This window comes from Mustela erminea, chromosome 7 (assembly GCF_009829155.1).
Source record: "Mustela erminea isolate mMusErm1 chromosome 7, mMusErm1.Pri, whole genome shotgun sequence".
In the NCBI taxonomy this organism is placed as follows: Eukaryota; Metazoa; Chordata; class Mammalia; order Carnivora; family Mustelidae; genus Mustela; species Mustela erminea.
In genome coordinates this window covers 13625190-13647125 of record NC_045620.1, presented here as the reverse complement: position 1 = coordinate 13647125, position 21936 = coordinate 13625190, and the positions used below count along the sequence as shown (strand labels likewise).

Here is a 21936-nt window from a genome sequence, read left to right as displayed (position 1 = left end):
TTGTTTATTAAGGTGAAATATTAAGATGTTGCTTGTGAGGGTGCCTGGGGGATGGATGGCACTCTTCCTATGCTCATTTTCCTCCCCCCATCATTGGGACCCTGTTTGAAATACTGAAGAAAGGCCCTTTCGTCCAGGGGTTGCTATGACACCAGCCCTCAGCTCTGCAGCCCCTGCATTCCATTCATACCCGGGCCATGCCACCTTCTCAGGCATCAGACCCTTTGTGTGGGCACAATGTGGTTTCCAGCAGCTTTCATCAGCCCAGACTACTCAGAGCTCACCCAGAACCAGTTCTATTTACAACGCCTAGTTTCCCAAGTTTGTGGCTTCATTATCATAATTGTTAGTGACCACATAGCCATCTCCGTGGTTACCAAATTTGTCTGAACCCCTCCTTTGGAAAATCCTCTGTGCAAACATATTTACAAGTCCCAGGCTCGCTGTGGCCAGAGTGGTTCTTGCTTCTATCATAGGAAAACCTAGTTTAAAACCTTTCAATGGCTCCCCATTGCGCTTAGGATTAAAGACCCACAAGGTCCTTCTGTCTCTCTTCTAGGCTCATCTCTGGCCAAGCTCCCATTTGCTCTCTGATCTTCAAACACCTTTGCTTTCTCATAGTCTCTCATTCTTACCAGGTTCCTTCTTTTGTTAGGGCCTTTGCATCCGCTATTTCCCAAAAGAGAAGTGCTCTTCCCTCCCTTTGTTGCCTCGACCCATCCAGGCATTTTTGCAGGCTCAGCTCAAGGGTCACTTCCTCAGGGAGGCCATCCTTGACTTCTCAGAGGAGAGAAACCCAACTTTGATGAGTGCTGACATCTCTTTTTGGCATCGTCACGGACTTTCCTTTTTTGTATGTTTGTACGACCATTTAAAGAGTGGCACTTCCTGAAGGCCACGCTCTGTTCTTGCCTTTTGGGCCTCTCCGTGGGGCAGCACACAACATGGCAGGTGGCTTTGCCAGAGAGGGTGAGTGACAGATCAGAAGAGGGTGGGCGAGATGGAAATCACCATTTTTTATGACCTAATCTCTGAGATGACATCCTTCACTTTTGCTGTATTAGAAACAAGTTGGTCAGCCCTGCCCACCTTCTTGGGAAGCCATTTTTGAAGACGCTTACTGAAAGGACCCATTAGATCATTTCCATTCTCACTTGTGAAGAGGGATGCTCTATTCTCTAGAAGGGACAGAGCCCAACAGCAATCCTGCATATCCTCATGAATTTAAAGTGAGCCACAGAGATCGAGAACATCTAAGGACTTCGTGCCCTTTCTAACATACAGCTTCTGTAGGTTATCTCATGGAAATGGAACAGCCCAGGCCTTGGTGTACTAGGCCCCCATATCACCAATCTGTCTTAGCCACACTAACTCAGGAAACCAAGGGGTAAGCAACTGCCCTGACCCACTGTTCCAACCTGGGATCCTCTAGGGGCTGGACAGATCAGAAACATAGCTCCTGGCTATGTCTGCCAACACTGTTGTCAAATGAATGCAGATTAACTCCTCCTTGAGAGAGAGAGAAGCCAGTAACTCAAAAAGGCCAGGGTTTGGGAAAGAGAAAGGGAGAAATTTATTTGGGATGCAGGCAGCCGGTGGGATGGTTGGTGACAGGTTCAAACCTTAACACCTGACCTCTCCTCCCACAAGACAGACACCTGGGTTTTATAAGGAGAGGACCAGGGGGCTACTGCAAGACACCTGGCAGGGAGTGTGTGATCACGAGTGGGGGTTGGTATGTGTTCAGTACATGATCATGGGCAGAGAAGGGGATGTGGTCTTCTAGACACTCCTTTGCTATTGGAGCTTTTCTGGCCTGGCGATTGGAATGTTCCTGTCATTGCAAAACATCTTTATCAGTACAAGAAAGTGCAATGAGGAATAAGAACAATGGGTTTCAGTTAGAGCATGAATTAAGGCGTCTTGTCTATTTCTGGCTTTAACTCTTGGGGTTTATAGCTGAGTAAGGACTCATAGACATCCAGGTGACAATTCTGGATACTCACAGATGGAGGAGGAATTGTCATGTGACAATGGCCACGAGGCCTCCTTGGACTCTTCTCCATCCCGGAAAGGCAACAGAGTGGGGTGGAGAAGAGCCCGATTTCCTCATAAGTGGGCTTGACTCCCTGCCCAGCTACATCCTGGTGTGTGTCCTTGAGCACAACAGATCTTATTATGCAAGCCCCTTACTTCACCTCCCTTTGGCTCAGTTTCCTCATTCATAAAACAGGAGCAAATGGTAATAGTTACCATCTCATGAAGCAGTTGTGAGGGTTAACAGTGAGCTAATACATGTAAAATACTTAAAGTGTATAATTATCACTTAATAATCTATTGTTCCTATTATTATCGCTGCATAACAATTTACTCCAGAACCTTGCACCTGAAAAGCACCCATTGATTATACTCCTGGGATTTGCGGGTCAGGAATCCAGACTGGAAACAGAAGGGACAGCTTGTCTCTGCACCACAATGTCTTGAGCCTCAGCTGGAAAGATTTGATGGCTAGGAGCTGGAATCATCTGAAGGCGTGTTCTGGAAGCAGGGCTGGATGACTTCAAGAGGAGGACCACCCACTGGTGTGTCCACTCATGGCCCTTCTATGCCTTGGGCTTCTTCACAGCATGGCAGCATCTAGGTAGTTGGACTTTTTAGAGGCTCAGGGTTCCCAGTGCCAGTGTCCCAGTGCCGCAGCCTCAGGAGTCAGCAATGCCAACTCTGTGCCACCTACTGGTTGAAGCAGTCGCAAGCCCACTTAGATTTCAAGGGAAGAAACAAAGAATTTTGGAGCCCTGTTTTCAAATTGCCCTACTGAGGATCTGGGTGTGTTGTTTTCAGAACTGTACAAGGGTCCCCTGGCTCAGAAGGTCTTGGTGGTGCTTTTTTGCCAAGAGGGCTATATCTGTCTGTGGCACACAATCCCTGCTGGGTGAGAGCATGACTCACGATGCCCATGAACCAGTGTGTCCGTGTGAACATGCCACGAGAAGCTGGACAAGCCTGTGGCCATGTGAATGCAGGCCTTATCAGTGCATTTTTGCCTGAGGAGAATTAGTGGGGTGTCCCAGTCTGGTTTTTTTCTAGCGCTCATATATGGAATTGCTTGCCTATGTTCACACGAATGCTTAATGAGAACTTAACTGTCGCACACCCAGAACAGAACTCTGCCCCAAGCCTCTCCTCTCCCAGGGGTTAAGTCCTTGAGTCTGTTTGCCGTCGGATCTACTTGCCTCCACCCTCGCTGCTATTCCCTTTGTCCAAATCAACCTCTCTCTCAACTCCCAAACTCCCAACAGCCTCTTCCTCTTGGGTTCCCGTAGTTCTGCTCTTGCTCTCTATAACCTACTAGAACTCTCCAGTTATTTCTTGTGTCCATGGGAATAAAATCCACATTCCCGGCCCTGGTTTCCCAAGGTCTTAAAAGATCTGGCCCTTGCCAAGCCTTCCCTGCACTTTTCCGACCAAACCTTGTGCTCCAGACACCGTGGCTTCACAGCCCTTCTTCTTTATAGACTCCACAAGCTCCTTCCACCGCGGCAGGGCGCTGTCCTTGCCTTCGCTCTTCCCTCCGCCTGGAACCTCAGGTCTCAGCTCAAACTTTCCCCCCCAGCCTTTCCAGACCCCCAGCTGGGGCAGCGACCTGTGCCTGTACACCCCAGCGGCCTGATTTTCTTCTCTGCCTCGCCTTCACCACTAGTCAGATATTTCTCTCTCTCTCTCTCTCTCTCTTTTTAAGATTTTATTTATTTATTTGACAAACAGAAATCACAAGTATGCAGAGAGGCCGGCAGAGAGAGAGGAAGGGAAGCAGAGCACAGAGCCCAGTGGGGGGCTCCATCCCAGGACCCTGAGCCCAAGGCAGAGGCTTTAACCCACTGAGCCACCCAGGCGCCACTAGTCAGATATTTCTGCGCTTCCCCCTCTAGAAGGCAAACTCCACAAGAACAACAAAGAATGTCTTGTCCTTCCAGCCCACCACCTAGCACAGTGCCTGGGGGTCCTCCGGTGGTGTCCCAACCCAATTGTCCAATGAATGCACCGTGGTCCAGGGGAGCGGGTCTGCGTGGCTGAAGCGGGTATATGAGTGTCCTGGTTGGTCAGCAAACGTGTGATTGTGTGTGTGAGTGAGTGTGTGTCTGTACAAGGGCTGGAGAGGCCAGCAGTGACCGAGGGTGCTCTTTCCCGTGGGGAGCACAGCAGAGGGCAGCGTGTGGGGATCCCCACAACAGGGATGACGGTGGACGGGGACCAAGAGGAGGTCAGTGGGTGGGGACCCCCAGCCAGGCCCGGGGCGGTCCCTGGCTCCCCTCGTCCCGCCTCCCTGCACAGGGGGCCCGAGTTGGCCTACGTGGCGGCAGCGCAACCGGCGGGCGGGCTGGGAGGAGGGACGGAGGCGGGAGGCGGGCCGGAAAGTTTGTTGGCGGCCGAGGCGGGGACTCCGGCGGGGGGGATGCGCGCCGGCCCCAGCGCCCCCAGCTCGCGCGGGAGTCGTGCTCGCCATGGGTAAGTGGAGCTCCGGGGGCTGCCCGCGGGGGAGGCCCCTGCGACCCCAGCCGCGCGCCGGCCCCCGCCCCCGCCCCCGCCAGACCCAGTCGGGTGGGGACAGCGGGCCCTGGCCGGGCGCTGGTAGGGGACGCGAGCGCACTTCCTTCCCTGCTCCTTTCTGCCCAGAAAAAAAGTGAGCCGGGAGTGCTCTGGACTTGACACTGAGCGCGAACTCCGGGCAGGCCCTCTCCCGACCAATTCAAGTCTTGCAGCCTCTCCCCGCCTCCCCCCTGCAGGGGAAAATGCTCCGATGGGCAGATAAAGGAACAGAGGCTCCGAAACGAGCCACTTGGTGAATCCGTTTGCTGCACACTTCTGTTGCCAGGCCTCGGGAGGCTGCCATGAACAAGACAGACAAAACCTCTGCCTTGGACGTATTGGATGTGGGGAGACTGAAGATTAGAATCCACAACTGGGAGGGGAGGTGGCGGGGAGAATAGGGTATTGCTTTGTTGCTACAGGAAACTGGGATTTCCATTTCTCTCTCTGGATCCCGAGCCTCATTCAGTCATCAGTCGTTCCTCCTTCTGCTGTGTGGCAGGGGTTGGGGACTCAGTGGTGAACAAAGCTGATGACAGTCCTGTCTTCCGTGGGGCTGACATTCCAGTTGAGAAGCTGGACAGGAGTAAATGAATGAAATAATCTCCAAGAGTGATAAGATGCTGAGGAATACAAAAAACGAGGTGGTGTGAAAATGTTGAGGGAAGCAGCTTCTTTAGCTACGGGGGTCCTGAACGTCTCCCAGGGTAGGAGGCACTGGGGTGGAGGCATCACTCAGAAGTAGGTGTGCTACAGTCAGAGAAAGAGTAACAAGGGGGCAGGGATAGCACATGCAAAGGCCCTGAGGCACCAGTGGGCTGGTGTGGAACGGCCAGTGTGACTGGAGCACAGTGGGCAAGGGGACAAGGGTGGGAGGGAGGTCAGACAGTTAGGCAAGGGCTAGACTGTGAGAACTTTGTAGGCCATGGCGAGAAGTTTGGGTTTTATTCCAAATGACATAGGAAGCTGGAGAAGAGGTTTAAGCTGGGGTGGGACATGACCTGAATTGTGTTTTAGAAATTCAGTCTGGATTATTCTGTGGAGAATCCTAATAGCTAACAGTGGCTACAAGATAGGTAGGCATATAAGGTAGATATTACTATTACCCAAATTTGTAGATGGTGACACTCAGAGAGGTTGATGAGCTGCCCAAGGTCACACAGCTATGGCATAGAAAAGCTGGGATAGAAGCCCAGTGCTCTGGCTTCAGTCTGCACCACTGTACCACCCATCCTCTCCTGCACAGTCATGGTACAACTGGTCACCAACTCCAGCTCGGACTCCAAAGTATATGCTCATAACCCTCAAGGTGCACTGCCCCAGAGCCTGAGGGAAACACAGGCCCAGAGAGGTCCTCCCAAGATCACTAGCTTACCCTTGGACCCTCGCACCTGCCCCTGCGATCCCTTTGCTGCCTCCTAAGTTAATCCAGTGGCTGTTGACTGAGCATCTTCTGAGGGCAGAGCTGGGGGTGGGTGGAAGCGGGGGAGGGAGGAACAGACGAACTGGTCCTAGGTTCTGTCCTCCCCATCATCCCAGCTGCTTTCCCAGGCTCCCTTTCTCCAGGATTGGGCCCCAGGTGTAGACCTGGATTCCAGCCCCCATCCTCCCACTTCCAGGTGCACCGTCTAGTCTACTTCTCTGACTCTCAGCTTCCTTATCTGTGATACGACCCCGCCCCCCATAAAAGATGCTATCACAAGGCTGCAGAGAGAATGACGGGAGCAAATGAGCAAAAGGGCTGGGCTCACCACCTACATGTGGCAAATGGTCTGCGCATGCGAGCTTTTCTGTTTCTTTTCCTTTTTTTTTTTTTTTACCACATCTAGTATGGGGACCCTGGAGTCAGTGCAGTCCCTGCTCTGTCATTTACAAACTGTCACCTTGGGCAGTGTCTTCACCTCTCTGTGCCTCAGTTACTTCATCCGTAAAATGGGAATGACAGCCATGCCTGGGTCACGGGTTTGCTGTAGGAATTAAGTCAGCTGATGCAGATACGGCTTCCCGTAGGAGAGGCAGGCTGGCTGTGGTGAGTGCTCTGGGAGTATTAGCCATGTTGGGACGTTTGGAAACCAGCCCTCTGGCTGAGGATAGTAGCAGAGTTCAGTGTCTCTCTCGTTTCTCCCTGGAACCTGAGGGAGAGCCGTCGCAGCTCTCTGGCAGGGAAGGGACCCAATGCATTGTGACTTCTGGTGGGGAGACTGTTCTGGTGTCACCAACAAGAGGCTCCCTGGGACTTACAGCCGGTGATACATCCAAACCTCCGAAACCTGACTTCTTTCCCCTTCCCTTGCTCCCTGATTCTCTCCCTGGGAAGCTCTGTCCTCTGCAGTGAGGGGCTTAGAGGATTAAGGGATTTTCTCCAGTGTGAGACAACTTCACATACAACCTTTTGTTGGTTTGTTTAGAAAGGGAGAGAGAGAGAGAGAGAGAGAGAGAGCGCGCACGTGTGTGTGCGTGCACGCACGCCCGTGTGAGAGCTGGGGGAGAGGCAGAGGGTAGGGAGAGAGGAATCTTAAGCAGGCTCCAAGCTCAATGCAGAGCCTGTTGTGGGGCTGGATCTACAACCCTGAGGTCATGACCAGGAGTCAGACATTTAACTGACAGAGCCACCCAGGTGCCCTAGACAGATAATTAATAGAAAGGGGGAGCAGTTTCCAAACCCAGGCTAGGCCCTATTTGGGGGGCCAGGATTCACTCCTGTGGAGTCTGGCCCCTTCCAGGCCCTAGACCTCTCCAAAGAGACCTCTGTCTCTAGAGCTAGAACTCTTCCTCTCTGGCTTCCCTAAGCCCCCAGAGCCCCTTCATGCAAGCTTCTGTTTATTCAACAAGTATTTACTGAGCGCCAGGAAGTGTCCTCAGCATGGGGGAGACAGCTAAGGACAAAAAAAAAAAAAAAAAAAATTCCTATTCCTTTGGGGTCAACATTCTGGTTGGAGAGAACAATAAATATGTGAGACATATAGTTCTTTCAGACGTGAGAAGTACCTTGGAGGAAAACCAGCAGGGATGGGCATTAGAAGTGCCGGGTGTGATGGGGAGCTTGGTCTTTTTAGGCCAGAGAAGGCCTCCCTAGAAGGGGATATTTGAGCCAAGACCAGAGGAAAAGAGGGGAGTGGAGAGGGAGGGCTCTCACAGCATTCGGCCAGGTTCAAGTGTATCTGACATGGCCCCTGGGAGGCCACGTGCTGACACCTCCCTAGTCCCCCAACTCGGTCCTCGGTTCAGGAGGCGGAAACCTTACGGAGCCCCCCTGGGGCATCAGGACAGGGCTGGGGCTCAGGAGGCACAGACAGGAAGTCTCCATCGCTGCCCCGCCCGGTTTAATGAGGAAGACTCGGCAGCCAACTTGAGATGGTGTCAGCCCGTGAAGGGGGGAGGCCGAGTTGGTAAGACGGGGAAAGTGTGGCTTGGAGGGATTAGCCAGGGCCGCCCCTGGTTTACCTCAAGCAAAAAAAGAGAGAAGAGGAGGGGAGAGGAAGGGAGGGGAGGGGAGGGGAGGGGAGGGGAGAGAGAAAAGAAAAGCAAAAATTAGGACCAAAGGAGAAAGGGATATTTCTTAGTCACTGAGAAGTCCGTGGATTCAGGAGCTGGGGCTCGGACAGGGTTGTCAGGGACCCCCCAGGGAGAAGATGGCCCCAAGCGGCCCCAGGCAGGTAAACTACCAGCTTAGTGCCTTTGGTGAGCAAACACACTGACCCAAAGTCAGCCACGTGGCTTTCATCGCTTCCCAGGGCCTGGGAACCTGCTGGTTGGCCAGATCTGGGTCAGGGACATGGCCCTGGAGCTAGGCAGTGGGGGCGGAGGTGGGGGCGGTCCTTTGTACCCAAACCAGGAGACTGAGAGAAAAAGCACAGGGAAAGGCAGTGCCCCAACAGAGGGCGGGGGATGCCAGAGAACAGAGATGTACAACTCCAGGCCCTTCCTTCCGGGAGGTGACCGCGAGCTGGGACTGGGGACGACGAGTGGGCCTGGGGGGGGGGGCACAGGGGGTGCAGGGGAGGGCAGAGGGACATGAAAATGGATGGTGTGTGCTGGGAACAAGTGGGGGGGGGATTGAGGGGGAGGGGAAGTGGGGACAGAGTTGGGGGAGGGGAAGTGACTGAGGAGCTGGGCTGCGGCCCCCAGCTCAGGTAGGGCCTGGGAGGACATGAGAAGGAGCTAGGACTTAGCAGAGGTCGTGGGAGCCAGGAAAGCGTAAGGAAGGGAATGTGCTTCCCTAGTCTTTCTAATGACCCTGACTCCTTGGGGGCTGTCCTTCATCGTTGTATGAGACACTGTTGGTTCGCTATTGGGGTTGTTACAAAGATGAGTTGAGAGACTAAAGTCTTTGCACAGGGGAGCTGCGCCATAAATGACGCCGGTTATTATTACTATTTTATTTCACTATTCTTTTTGCTCCTCTGCTCTTAACCACTGTGACCTGAATCTGCCCCGGTGCATTTTCCAGCAGGACCTGTGGACAGTTAACTTGGCCTCTGAGCCCCTTGGCTGGGTTTCCTTTCAGCTCCAGAGGAACTGAGGAAATGGCAAACAAATTCTGTTTTCACTTAATTGCCTCACATGGCTTCAGGGAACCTTCCCTTCTGGCAGCAAGCTCCAGGAACCGAGGGAGAAGGGGCAAAGGGAGGTGAAGACAGGGCAGGACCCCCTCATCTTCCTAGGGTCTCACTGATGGTCCTGAACAGGAAGCACACGGCCAGCCAGGGAAAGGAGGGGCTGAGTACCCAGGAGGGCGGGGTGGGAGGGAGAAGGGTGAGCAGAAATGGGCACTGAGCCTTCCACCCACGAAACTCCTCCCCCTACACAAAAATCGCCTAACAGACACGGGGAGAGGTAGAGGTAGGAGAAGCCAGCGCTAAGTTATACTATGCCAAGGTCTGGAAATGGGGTGGTTAAGGGGGCGGATTGTGGCACCAGACCCCCTGGCTTTGAATCTAGGTTCAGCTCCTTGCTACTTTTGACCGTAGACAAGCCACTTCACCTCTGATGGTCCGTTTGTTCATTTATAAATAATTCAAAAGCCCAACCCATGAAGTTACATTAAATTAAAGATGTTATTGCACTTAAAGTGCTCAAAGCAGTGCCTGATTCAGAGAAAACACTCAGTGAATCTGGCTGCAGTATTATGAATGTTCTTGTCAGGCCCAGGATGGGTGTGAGTGAGATAGATACTGCTTTATTAATCTAGATGCTTCTAGAAGTATGTAAGGGCAAGTATGGGAATTAAGCATTAAGAGTAACCTGTACCTGCATTGCCAGTATGGGGGCTGCAAGCCACATGTGGCTGTTGTTACATTTCAATTCATGAAAATTAAATACAATTTTAAATTCAGTTCCTTCATCACGTGAGCCCATGTTAAGTGCTCAGGAGCCATATGTGCTGGTGACCACGCCCTCTGCCCAGTTCAAGCCTCCCAACACTTGCTTCCATCCACTGAGAATGAAATTCATTATTTTCTTCATGACCTAAAAAGTTCCATGTGACCTGGCCCCTGCCTACTTCTGCCTCATTATCTCCTATGGTTCTGGCCACCCTGACCTTACTGAAAACACAGTGATTAAAAGCCAGCACTCTCCAGCTGCATCAGTCACGCACTTGCTGTGTGACCATAAGAAAGTTTCTTAACATCTCTGAGCCTTGGACGATGATGCTAATAATAATGTGTTTTAGGGTTGTTGTAAAAAGGAAATGGGTAGGGACACCTTGGTGGCTTAGTCAATTGAATGTCTGCCTTTGGCTCAGGTCATGATCCCAGGGTTCTGGGACGGAATCCTGCATTGGGCTGCTTGCTCATCTGTCCTCCTCCAGGGGATTTGAAGAGGCAGCTTTTCCTGGACAACATTGATTGATGGTTGTGACTCATAAGCACATGGAACCAGTCAGACCTGGCCTTTCCCTGCCCTCCCTTTTGAAATCACCTCCAGCCCCGGAGCCTCCTGTAACCTCTTCTCTACTTCGCTGGCTGCTGTCACCTACCATGCTGCCTGCAACTCCCAGGCTTTCAAAAAAGAAGCACACATTTCCCTTGAATCACCTGAGGGGGCCCTTTATGTGAAATTCGTTGTTGGGGCTCCTGGGTGGCTCAGTTCTTAAGCATCTGCCTTTGGCTCAGATCATGATCCCAGGGTCCTGGGTCGAGCCCCACATCGAGCTCCCTGCTCTCTCTCTCGGACAAATAAATAAAATCTTAAGAACAACAAAAAAAAAGAATTAAATGAGTAAATGTGTGTAAAGTTCTTAAACCAGGGCCTGGCACTTCGTGTCCTGTATGCACTGGCTATTAATATTAGTGGTTATTGTTCAAACATACCAAAAACTGTCTTGCCTCAGGGCCTTTGTTTTTGCTGTTCCTTCTGTCTAGAATGTTCTTCTCCCAGATTTTACATGGCTTTCACTCACTCTCACTCAATTCAGATCTCTGCTCAAATCTTCTCTCTTTGAGAGGTCTTAACTGACTACCCTATTTAACCCAGAACTTCTCCATCCTTTTCAAATCTACTTTCCCTGCTTTTCAGAATGCCATCTATTACCACCTGAAGTTATATATAGATTTACTTATTGTCTGCCTTTTCCTACTAGAATACCAGGTGCTTGGCAACACCACTGTATTGCCAGCTCCAAGAACACTGTCTGGCATGTTGTAGATGCCAGATAAGTAAGTTTTTGAATGACTGGATGGGCGGATGCATGGAAGGATGGGCAAGTGTGTGGATGCGGACACAGGGGACGGAATACAAAGACTGGTGGCTGAATGGCTGTATTTTGGGGAGATGCATCAAGAAACAGATGGATGGTGAATTTCAGAGTATTTGAATGGACGAATGGATGGATGAGTGTGTGCTAGCTGGAGCCAATGGATGGACGATGAGGGGGTGGATGGGTGATGAGATGGATGGATGGATGGATGGATGGATGGATGGATGGAGGACCAGTGATGGATGCATGAATGTGTGCATGGGCCGGTGGACGGCTGGATAAATGGGTGGAGTGGGCGGCTGGAGGACGGAGGAATGGAGGAGACAGATGAAGAATGAAGAGGATGGCTAGACAATGGGTGAGTGGATGGATGCATGAACGCATGCCGGAGGAGGTGGAAGAGTGAATGAGTGGGTGGAGTGGGTCAGTGACCAGGTGAAGTGATGGACGGATGGAGGGATGCAGGGAGGCGTGGATGGATGGATGGGTGGTGGGTGGATCAGTGGGTAGAGAGACGAATGACAGTAGTGGGGTGGAGGGGCGGTGGAGGAAGGAAGGAGTGGATGGGTGGATGAGAGATGGATAGATCAATAGGTGAATGGACAGGGGAACAGAGTGGGTAGCTGGATGGATACAGGAGGGCTTGACAGATGGAGGGGAAGTTCAGGGATGGATGCTGTGGCAAGGAACCATCCTGAACTCTGCTCCTGTTGCTTTTGTTTTCCAGGCCGTCCCCACCTGCTCCTGCCCCTGTGTGCCTCTGTGTCTCTGCTGGGTGGCTTGACCTTTGGTTACGAACTGGCGGTCATATCAGGCGCCCTGCTGCCCCTGCAGCTTGACTTTGGGCTATCCTGCTTGGAGCAGGAGCTCCTGGTGGGCAGCCTGCTCCTGGGGGCTCTCCTGGCCTCCTTGGTGGGAGGCGTCCTCATCGACCGCTATGGCAGGAAACAAGCCATCCTCGGCAGCAATGCAGTGCTCCTGGCAGGCAGTGTGAGCCTGGGCCTGGCTGGGTCCCTGGCCTGGCTGGTCCTGGGCCGCCTGGTGGCTGGCTTTGCCATCTCCCTCTCTTCCATGGCCTGCTGTATTTATGTGGCGGAGCTGGTGGGGCCACGGCAGCGGGGAGTGCTGGTGTCCCTCTATGAGGCCGGCATCACCCTGGGGATTCTGTTGTCCTATGCACTCAACTATGCCCTGGCTGGTGTCCCCGGGGGGTGGAGGCATATGTTCGGCTGGGCCGTGGCTCCTGCTCTGCTGCAGTCCCTCAGCCTCTCCTGTCTCCCTGCTGGTACCACTGAGGCTGCACCCTGCAGGGACCTCATTCCTCTCCAGGGAAGTGAGGCCCCCAAGCTGGCGAGGCCGAGCTACTCCCTTCTGGACCTCTTCAGGGCCCGGGATAACATGCGAGGCCGGACCGTGGTGGGCCTGGGACTGGTGATCTTCCAGCAGCTAACCGGGCAGCCCAATGTGCTATGCTACGCCTCCACCGTCTTCCACTCGGTTGGCTTCCGTGGGGCCTCCTCCGCCGTGCTGGCTTCCGTGGGGCTCGGCGCCGTGAAGGTGGTGGCTACACTGATGGCACTGGGGCTGGTGGACCGAGCGGGCCGCAGGGCGCTGTTACTGGCTGGCTGTGCCCTCATGGCCCTCTCGGTCAGTGGCATCGGCCTCGTGAGCTTGGCTGTGCCCATGGACTCCGGCCCAGGCTGCCTGGCTGCGCCCAACGCCAGCGGGCCGTCTGGCCTCCCTGGAGACTCGAGCCTGCCCCAGAGGCCTGTCACTCCACACCCCCCACCAACGACCCGCCAGAACCCAGGGGAGCCAGGCTTGCCAGCCTCTAAGAAAATCAAGACCCTCACAGCCCCTCCGTGGCCTGTTTTGGGCACCGCTACCCCCACGCCCCCCTCCGCCCCGGAGCGCGCCGCACTGCACTGGGCCGCGCTGGTCTGCATGATGGTCTTCGTGAGCGCCTTCTCCTTCGGGTTTGGACCAGGTAGGCGGGTGATCTCTGGGAGTGACTCTGCAGCGCCCCCCCCCCCCAGCGGGAAGGTCGAGGACCCTGTCAGTCAGGGTCTCAGAGGGACACTGGAGGTGGCTTGACCGAAATGCCAGGGAAGCTTACACTTTAGGGCTCCTTGCTGATGCGGGCACTCCTTCCAGGGGCCTAATTTTCTGTTCGTAGGCTTTTGTTTAATTTTCTTATAAAGGGTCCCTAATTATTTAAGTTTCAGGCTTCATGAAACTTGAGTTTGCCCCTGGGTAGAACACTCAACGGGTTTACTCGGAAGGGGTTCTGGGGGCACCTGCATGGCTCAGGTCATAATCCCAGGGTCCTGGCATTGAGCCCCACATTGGAATCTCTGCTCAGCAGGGAGTCTGCTTCTCCCTCTCCTGCTGCCTGCTGCTGTTTCTCCTGCTTGTGCTCTCTCTCTCTGTCAAATAAATAAAATCTTAAAAAAGGAGGGACGGAGGGAGGGAAGGAGAAAAGGTTTCTTGCAGCGGTGTGGGGGAGGCCGGGGGAGGACTGGGTGTCCCGGGGCCTGAGATTCTGATGAGTCACATTGTTGGGGGGCTGCCCGCTGGACCATGGGTGCCAGGCCCCGGTTCCCGCCCCAGCCCATGAGTCTTCCCTGCGTTCCTGTCCTAGTGACCTGGCTTGTCCTCAGCGAGATCTATCCCGTGGAGATCCGAGGCAGAGCCTTCGCCTTCTGCAACAGCTTCAACTGGGCGACCAACCTCCTTGTCAGCCTCTCCTTCCTTGACCTCATCGGTGAGTCCTCTGACCTAAGTCCATGGTCCAGGTCCTTCTGTTCCAGGAACAGTGGCCTGGGTGGGCTCTTCTTGGCTCAGCAAGGTTGCATGGCCATCCGCAGCTGGAAGGCGGCAAGGTTCTGATGCTCAGGCCTGGGGCATGTACCAGCCCCTGGAGTCAGGGTGGGTGGGGGTCAGCTTCACCCAACCATGTGGACAGATGTGGGGGAGATGGTTCCTTGAAGGAAAAGTGGGGTGCTAGTATCAGCAAAGTGGGGACAGAGGCTGGCAGACAAAGACAAGGGAAGACATGACCCTCGAGGCTTCGACCCCTGATAATTCCGGGCCCCATCAATGAGGGGGCCGACTTGATTGACAGCCTGGGAGTCAAAGTTGAAGGAGGGGGAAGAGCCTCTGTCTGGAAGCCGGCTCTGATTGGTGTAGTAGGGGAGGGAACAAGGTCCCGGTGGGGGGATGGGGGAGTCTGGAGGCCCGAGTGTGGACCTGTGGTCCCTCCCCCACAACACACGCGTTTGCACACACGTGCACGCGCATGCACACACACAGACGTCCATTGTTTTTATTGTAGCCCGAAAGCCCTCACATTAAAGCAGGGGAGTTTTTGAAAAATTTCCTTCTTGTAGCCGCAGAACGATTCTGTAAATAAAACTGTGCGGAATGTAAAATTCTCCAGGCCCAGCAGTGGGCGGTAGTCCCTACCTTCACTGGTGAGAATGTGGCTGAGACCAGCAGGTACTGGGCCGCCACCTTTTCGCCCCCTTTTCTATTCTAAACCGGCTCAAACAGGCTCGTGCCCACCTTCCGGCAGGACACTTCTAGTGTGGGTGACGCGCTGATCTCATATCTAGTCTGGGTGACGCTCTCTCTTCCTACCTCGCATTCGAGCCCCATCTGAGCCATGGTGGGGTGCGGTGGGAATGATCTCCGCCCAGAACACCGGAAAGGGTCTCTGAGTCGCTAAGATGCTCCTGGCCCAAGGAGCCACGTGGGAGAGGCTCCTTCCCTGTGAGCCCCAAGGCACACAAGTTCTTAGGGCTCAGTTATGCCCCCATTTTCTGCAGCCAAGCATTTCCTCCTCAAAGGCACAGCACCAACACCACCCCCCTCCAGTGCCCGCCCCTCCGTGGGCTGTGGGAAAGCCTGGTACAAGTTCATGTCCACTGTGCTTGGGTCCCAGCCCCACCCCCCCAACCCCTTCTTAGGGAAGCCAAGCTTCTTCCTGTTGCCTCAGTCTTCAAGCCTCCCCTTTAAGTGGAGTAAATGAGGAAGAAAGGGAGAGAGGGAGGGGGAAGGAGGAAAGGAAAGGAGGAGGGAGGGGCTTACTAGAATGGTACCAGACCCTTCCCATGCCCATTTCTCACATGAGGCTGCCCGTCTTTCCCAAGCCCCCCGGGGCAGTGAGAACCCTAGAACCGAGCCCCGCTCACTTCCAGTCTAGCTCTCTCCCCGCTGGTGTGAGGATGAAGTGGAGACCTGCCTGGTCAGGGGAGGGTGCTCAGAGGCCACGACCTCTACAGGTGAGAATGGCCATGACTCTGAAAGGTTATCTGTGCTTCTGCCTCAGCAAAGTCCTTCTCTGCCCTGGGCTGCTGGACTTCACAGGAGCCAGGGTCGTCCTGGGCCTTCACCCGAGGCTCCTGGAAGAGGCGAGGGCTTGGGAGCCGGCTGGGAGTCAGACACAGGCTACACGGGCTGAAACTCTGTTCCCTGGACAGTCACTTCATTCACCCAATAACCAGTTTGGTTTTAGTTTCGGGGCTGGGCTTGGCCGAGGCGGGGTCCTGTAGTTATGCTGCTGTTGAAGTGAATGCCATTGCCCCCTCCATTCATGGTTTCAGATTATGACCTCAGTCTGGTGAGTGTCTGAGAGGTAGGTGACTTTCCCATACCAACCCGATGCCCACGCCTGTGTTTGCGGGTCTGGGCCCTGGCCCTTTGCCTGCCTCTGGGATAGCCAGTCAGGCTCCTGCTTTAAGGCGCTTATCTGACAGCTTGTTGTCGTAATTCTGCACATCGAACATCTGGAGAATGTGCTTTGGGTGAACTGATTGGCGTTGCTCACCCTGGAACCAGCCATTAGGCCCAAGCTGTGCCCCTGCCCACGCTTCCGCCCTCCTGTTCCCAGGTGCCATTGGCTTGTCCTGGACCTTCCTGCTCTATGGGCTGACTGCTGTCCTCGGCCTGGGCTTCATCTATGCATTTGTCCCTGAAACAAAAGGCCAGTCCTTGGCAGAGATAGACCAGCAGTTCCAGAAGAGAAGGTAAGAGGACACAGGGCTCGGAAAGGACTCAGCATATCCTGAGCAAATCCGTTCAGGGTTTACTCCGTGTACTTTCCCTTTCCAAGAGGGTGTGTTTCTCCTCCTCCTGTCCATGTTACAGTGCCTGGACACTGTCCATTTTGTCTTGTCTTCGTAAGGGAGCTGTTTTCCTGGAGTTGTGTCTTCCTAAAGCAGAGTTTCACTGGACTTCAAGTCCCAGCTCATGGGAATTTCAAAAGCATGCAGTTACGGAATCGCATGAGGTCAGAGTAGCAGAATCTTAGAGTCTTGGAAGCTTAGAGAATAGAGCTTAGAGAATAGAGAATAGTATAACCGTGGCCTTTTAAAGGTACACACGCAGAACTGCGGGCTTAATCTACTCATTCAGCTGGTGTTTAAGTCCTTACTACATGCCAGGCCATGTGTGGATCTTGGGAAATGTGGCCAGGTAAGATGGGCAAGGTCCTTGTCCTCATGGAGCTTCCATTCTAGTGGAGAAGGGGGACAGAAAACAAACAAGCCAACAAATGCAGCAACAAGAGCATTTGGCTAGTGATATGTATCTGAAGAAAATGAAATAAGGCAATAGGTTGAGAAGGCCTGACTGTAAGAGTGGGGAACAGTGGGGGTTGTGGCTAAATTAGAGTGGGAGGCCAGAGAGGACAGGCCTCACTGAGAAGGTGTAATTTCAGTTCGTGAGAAGGAGACAGCCATGTAAAGATGAGGGGGAGGAGAATTCCAGGTAAAGGGAACAGCAGGTGCAAAGGCCCTGAGGTTGGGAGTGTATCCTGCATATGCAAAGAACCCCAAGGAAGCCAGTGTGGCTGGAACAGAGGGAGGGAGGGTGGCCAGGAGGGGTAAAAGATCAGATCAGCCAAGTTGGCAGGAGCTCAGTCATGTAAGGTCTTTGGATCATAGAGAGGAGTTGAGAATCTTAGCATCATGGGGCCTTGGCTGTTCAAATAAGAGAATAATAGGAGCATCAGAAGACACCCAAAAACACTACCATCCTACATATCCTTGGCAAATGCCCCTGGTTCCTTCTTGTAGTAAGGGGAGTCGTCAGCACCTAACTGCCCGTTCTATTCCTAGGAGGCCCTAAATGACTGAAAAAATAAATCATTCTAAGCGGGAGTCAGAACTTGCCTCCTGCACTGCCTGCCAAGTCCCACCCCCACCCCCCAGCCCCTGAAGGGATGCAGAACTGGTCCAGTGTAAAAGCCTTTAACCTGCTCCATTCCACCCCAGAGGGATCTCTGCCAGTGGAACACCCCAGTGTGTTGGCTGACCCCTCCACAGGCCCCTTGGCGACCCAATCCTTTTGGTTAGGAAGTAGATTGGTTGCTCAGGATAGTCTCAATGTGGGGGGTCCAGGGCTGGGGTGGCGGCTGTGCTTCGAGAGGTCATCCAGGGTCCCAGGCTCCTCCTCTCTGGGTGCTCTGCCGCATCTTTGATAATGACCTTTCCCACATGGCCTATGACGGAGAGCCACCACAGGCCTACAAGAGGGAAGGGAGAAAGGGGATACAAAGCCTGGAAAAGGCACCTGTCATATCCACCAGCATCCTTTGGACAGAACCTGGCTATACCTACGTGCGGGGGAGGCTAAGAAACAGGTGCTTTCATTTGGGGAGCCCCGTGCTCCACTAAAATTCAAGGGTACTGTTACTAGGCATAAGGGGGGGATACAGATACCAGGAGCCATCTGGAATCTCTGCCATCCTGACTTTCTTGGGAGAAGATTCCAGAACCCCTCCTCTGGGATGAGGCGCTAAGGAGGCAGAAAGGCAGGTAGAAGCCACCTTTGGGAGAAAGCAGGAGGTAATTGAGGGGAGGGTCAGGCTGGACCTGGGGACTCGGGGTCACATGGCAGAGCCTGGGCCAACCTGTGGGGCAAGGAAGCTGAGTCTGCCATGACTTTAGGAGGAGACAGAAAATTAAGGGGGCGTTGCCAGGGTCTGGCAGTCCTCGCTTCAGTCCCTATAGTTCAGATATGAGTCCCTGAGTTCAGAGTCCGCAGAGACAGAGACATTCTACTCTCTGCTTGACAGGTTTGCCCTGAGCTTTGGCCCCAGGCGGAGGTCTGCCCGCATTCCATACACCCGCATTGAGGTCTCTGCAGCCTCTTGAAGAGCTCATCTGCCTGGAAGATGCTGGAACCATGGCTTTAGCAGATAGTCTCCAGTTTCCTGCTTGCCTGGCCCCTGGAGCACGAGTTCTCGGAGGTCCTGTAAGTCATCCCTGCTCCAGAGGAGGTCTTTGGGCCCAGGTGAAAGAGGAGAAAGTTTGAGAACCCAAATGTCTTCCTTTTGACTCTCAGGCTCTGAGGGGTCCTGAGGATCTGCCTTCTTGCCTCAGTGTCCCCGCGTCTTTGCACATCCCCGCAGTACTTATAATGACAACATCTCATGGAGGCTGTTGCTTTCTCAAAGAACCTCTAAGATCCCAGCCTTGGAAGGAAGTTTCCTCTGGCCTCACCCCCAAATCCAGATGAGGAGACTATATTCTCTGCTCTGTTTTCCCATCTGGCTGGGACTTTCTGGTGAGGGGAAGCCTGCTTTTGTCATTCACCAGCAACTCGGACTGGTGGAGGGAGAAGAGGCGTGAGTTCCAACCTTGCTTCTCTGGTGTCATGGCTGTATGACCATAGGCCTCAGTTTTCCCCATATGTATAATGGGCAACCCGGACCAAGGAGTTCTTAAGATCGCTTCCTCTGCCAATGAGCTGGAATTCTAAGTGCTGCTAAGATAGCGCGTATTCAGCATGGCCCCTCCTCCTAAGTGGTGGGCCATCTCTTTAGTGAAGTCAGTTTTAATTAGGGGAGCCAGCCATAAATAGAATTCCAGAATCGTGGGCACTAAAACCCAAGAGCTTCCACGGTGCATGAAGCCAGCTCCAGGAGCTGTTTCCAGAATATGCAGGAAAGCTTTGCAGAACGGAGGTGGGTTTGGAGGCCAACAAGCCCGGCTGTTGGCATTGCGTGTCTCCTGGCCGCTGTTGAACTTGGCTTGCTAACAGTTCTCACTAGCCTCGGGTCCCGCATCTGCAGAATGGGGATGATTAGGCCCCCGGGGTGTACTTAACCCTTGTCTTCCTGCAGGGGGGTCTGCAGCTGGTCTTATTCAGCTAGTTGGGGCCTGGCAGGGAAGGGTGGGGGTGGGGGGGTGAGGTTTCTGCTCACCGTGTTACTCAGGTCCCCACCTGTGGGACATTGTTCAGGGTCAGACCCTGACAGGTGAGTCAGATGGAGACTGAGCAAGAAGGCTGGAAGTCACCAGAGGAAGGGCCTGGCAGGAGTGAGGTACCAGATGCTGGGGAAAATGAAGAGCTGAAGCAGACTGGGGAGCCGGTGTGGGATGACGCTTTGTCGTCCATGCCTGCTCCATACCCACAGGACTCTCGACTTCTCTCCTCTGGTTCTAGATGCTTCCCTTGCACCCAGTGATGGGCAGGAGGCCCCTCCTTACCTTGTGAGAGCCCCTTCTTACATTTTCGGGACTTTGGCCAGCTGGCTGTTAAACAGCCATTTAAAGATAACTTTAAATTAAAAAGTTAAAACTTTAATTTAAAGATAACTTTTAATTAAAAATTTAAAACTCCTTTTAAATGATGGAATATTTCAATAAGTTATATTAAAAGCCAAAGTAATAAATACTAAAACCTCATCACTTCCTTACTTTGCTACATTTTACTGTCATCTGGGCTCCTGAGGTGACATGCATGTAGTCTGTCTTAGGAGAGACACAGGGGAGATCCTCCGCGTCTCCCGATTCTGGGTACGAGGCGTCATCATGCCCACGGGGGTGACGTGGCACCACAGGGATGGGGGAACCCTACAAGGCAGCTTGACTTGTTGTTTCCTTGATGTTCCCGCCTTAAGCGTGTGATGGATAAAATGTTAATAATGTAAATTAACCTTGCGCGTGTGTCGGTCAAGTCTGTAGCTGAGACATGGCGAGTGGCCCTAAGAATTGAGGGAATAGTCTTTCACTTTCGAATGCTATTGCCCAAAGCAACATACAGGTGGCTCACATCATCTCTGAAGGTGTTCTGACCCACATCTTCCTTGTTTTACTTTCGTCTGACTCATTAACGTCAACAACGCCTTCCCGTCGAAACTACGCCCGCTCTGCAGAGACGAGACGGGAGGGGCTCCTTTGCTGAGTCGGATTGCTGTCCCGCATTTATTCCTGGTCTGTTTTTGTCAACTGATGGCAAAATTGCAGTGATAGTTGGTTTTGGATACAAGAATTTGGCAACAAATAAATTCATCTGCAAGAATGAGTTGGCTCTATAGAATGTATAAAGGATATTTACGAGAGTGTTATTAGTTGTAAATCTGTGAATTTTGTGTAATAAACAGATAAAATCTATACACACACTTACCAGCACGCCACTCCTTTTATCTGACCTCATGGGGCCTCCAGATCCAAATGTCTCTACAAAGACCCCCAGGACTCTCTCAATTCCCCTTTCCTGTCAGCCTAGAGAATGCTTAGACTAATCTTAGAGTGGTCAGGGTTACACACTCAGTGGTCAGACAGGGAATGTAAACGATTAGACCCCTGTGGTAAGACAACAGGGAGCAGTGAGGTCTGTGGAAAATGGCGAACACAGGCCCTCTGTAAAAGGGAGAGCTGACCAATTCCAGCTGGCGCCTGCCGTGCCCATCATGGCCTGACCATCTGTACTTGCAAGGAAATCCAGAAGTTCAGACCTTGATGCAAAGTTTCCTGATTTATTCATAACGGCAGCTGATTCTTAAGTGAAAAGTAGCTTTTAAGCTCAACAGAACACGCCTGTGGCTGAATCATGCATGGCCTTCCGTTTGTGCCTCGGCTCTTGGTAACTTTCCCTCTGAGGCATTCCTCTCCTCTGCATTCCGGAAGCCCCCAGCTTAATCTCTGTAAAGAGTCATGGCTTTGGAAATCAATGCCAAGCCCATCGAGTAGCCCAGCAGCGTGAATTGAATGAGTCAGAGGAGGTGTTCTTGAACATGGAGGATGCATCATGGAGGGAAGAAAGGGTTCGTATCTCAAACATACAGAACTGGCACAGTTAGGTGTGGGACTCGGGTGATGGCTCATCTGTGTAACAGGGATGATACTGTTAACTATTTAGAGATGACATATATCAATCACGAGTTACGAGCAGGGACCATTGGTGCCCACAAATGGTTCAGTCCCAGCAGCGCCCCCCCGGGAGTGTCTGGCCCAGGAGGAGGAGGATGGAGAGGGCAGGAACCAGGTGGCCGTACATAATTGGGGGGAGGGCGTCAAAGAAACCTAAAAATGTGTGGTACCTACTAGGTGCCCAGTAGTCTTTAACCAGAGAAGATGCATGGTCTGTTCCATGATCTCCAGGACGGGTGATGGGAAGTTCTCTTTTTCCCAGATAATCTCAGAATCACTTCAGGAAAGCATTTTCTTTTCTTTCTTTTCTTTCTTTTCTTTCTTTCTTTCTTTCTTTCTCTCTCTCTTTCTTTCTTTCTTTAATTTTTGTTTATTTATTTGACAGAGATCACAAGTAGGCAGAGAGGCAGGCAGAGAGAGGGGGGAAGGCAGGCTCCCCGCCGAGCAGAGAGCCCGATGCGGGGCTCGATCCCAGCAGCCTAGGATCAT

General features: G+C 52.9%; 1 protein-coding gene across 1 annotated transcript; it reads left to right on the top strand.

Annotated features, from left to right (window-relative positions):
* Nucleotides 1-4334: 4334 nt before the first annotated feature.
* On the top strand, nucleotides 4335-21730 carry SLC2A10 (solute carrier family 2 member 10). The gene is made up of 5 exons (XM_032350456.1): nucleotides 4335-4506; nucleotides 12015-13274; nucleotides 13929-14051; nucleotides 16179-16314; nucleotides 18366-21730. The coding sequence occupies exons 1-5, from the start codon at nucleotides 4503-4505 to the stop codon at nucleotides 18442-18444; spliced, it is 1602 nt and encodes a 533-aa protein (XP_032206347.1). The 5' UTR covers nucleotides 4335-4502; the 3' UTR covers nucleotides 18445-21730.
* The last annotated feature ends 206 nt before the right edge of the window (nucleotides 21731-21936 follow it).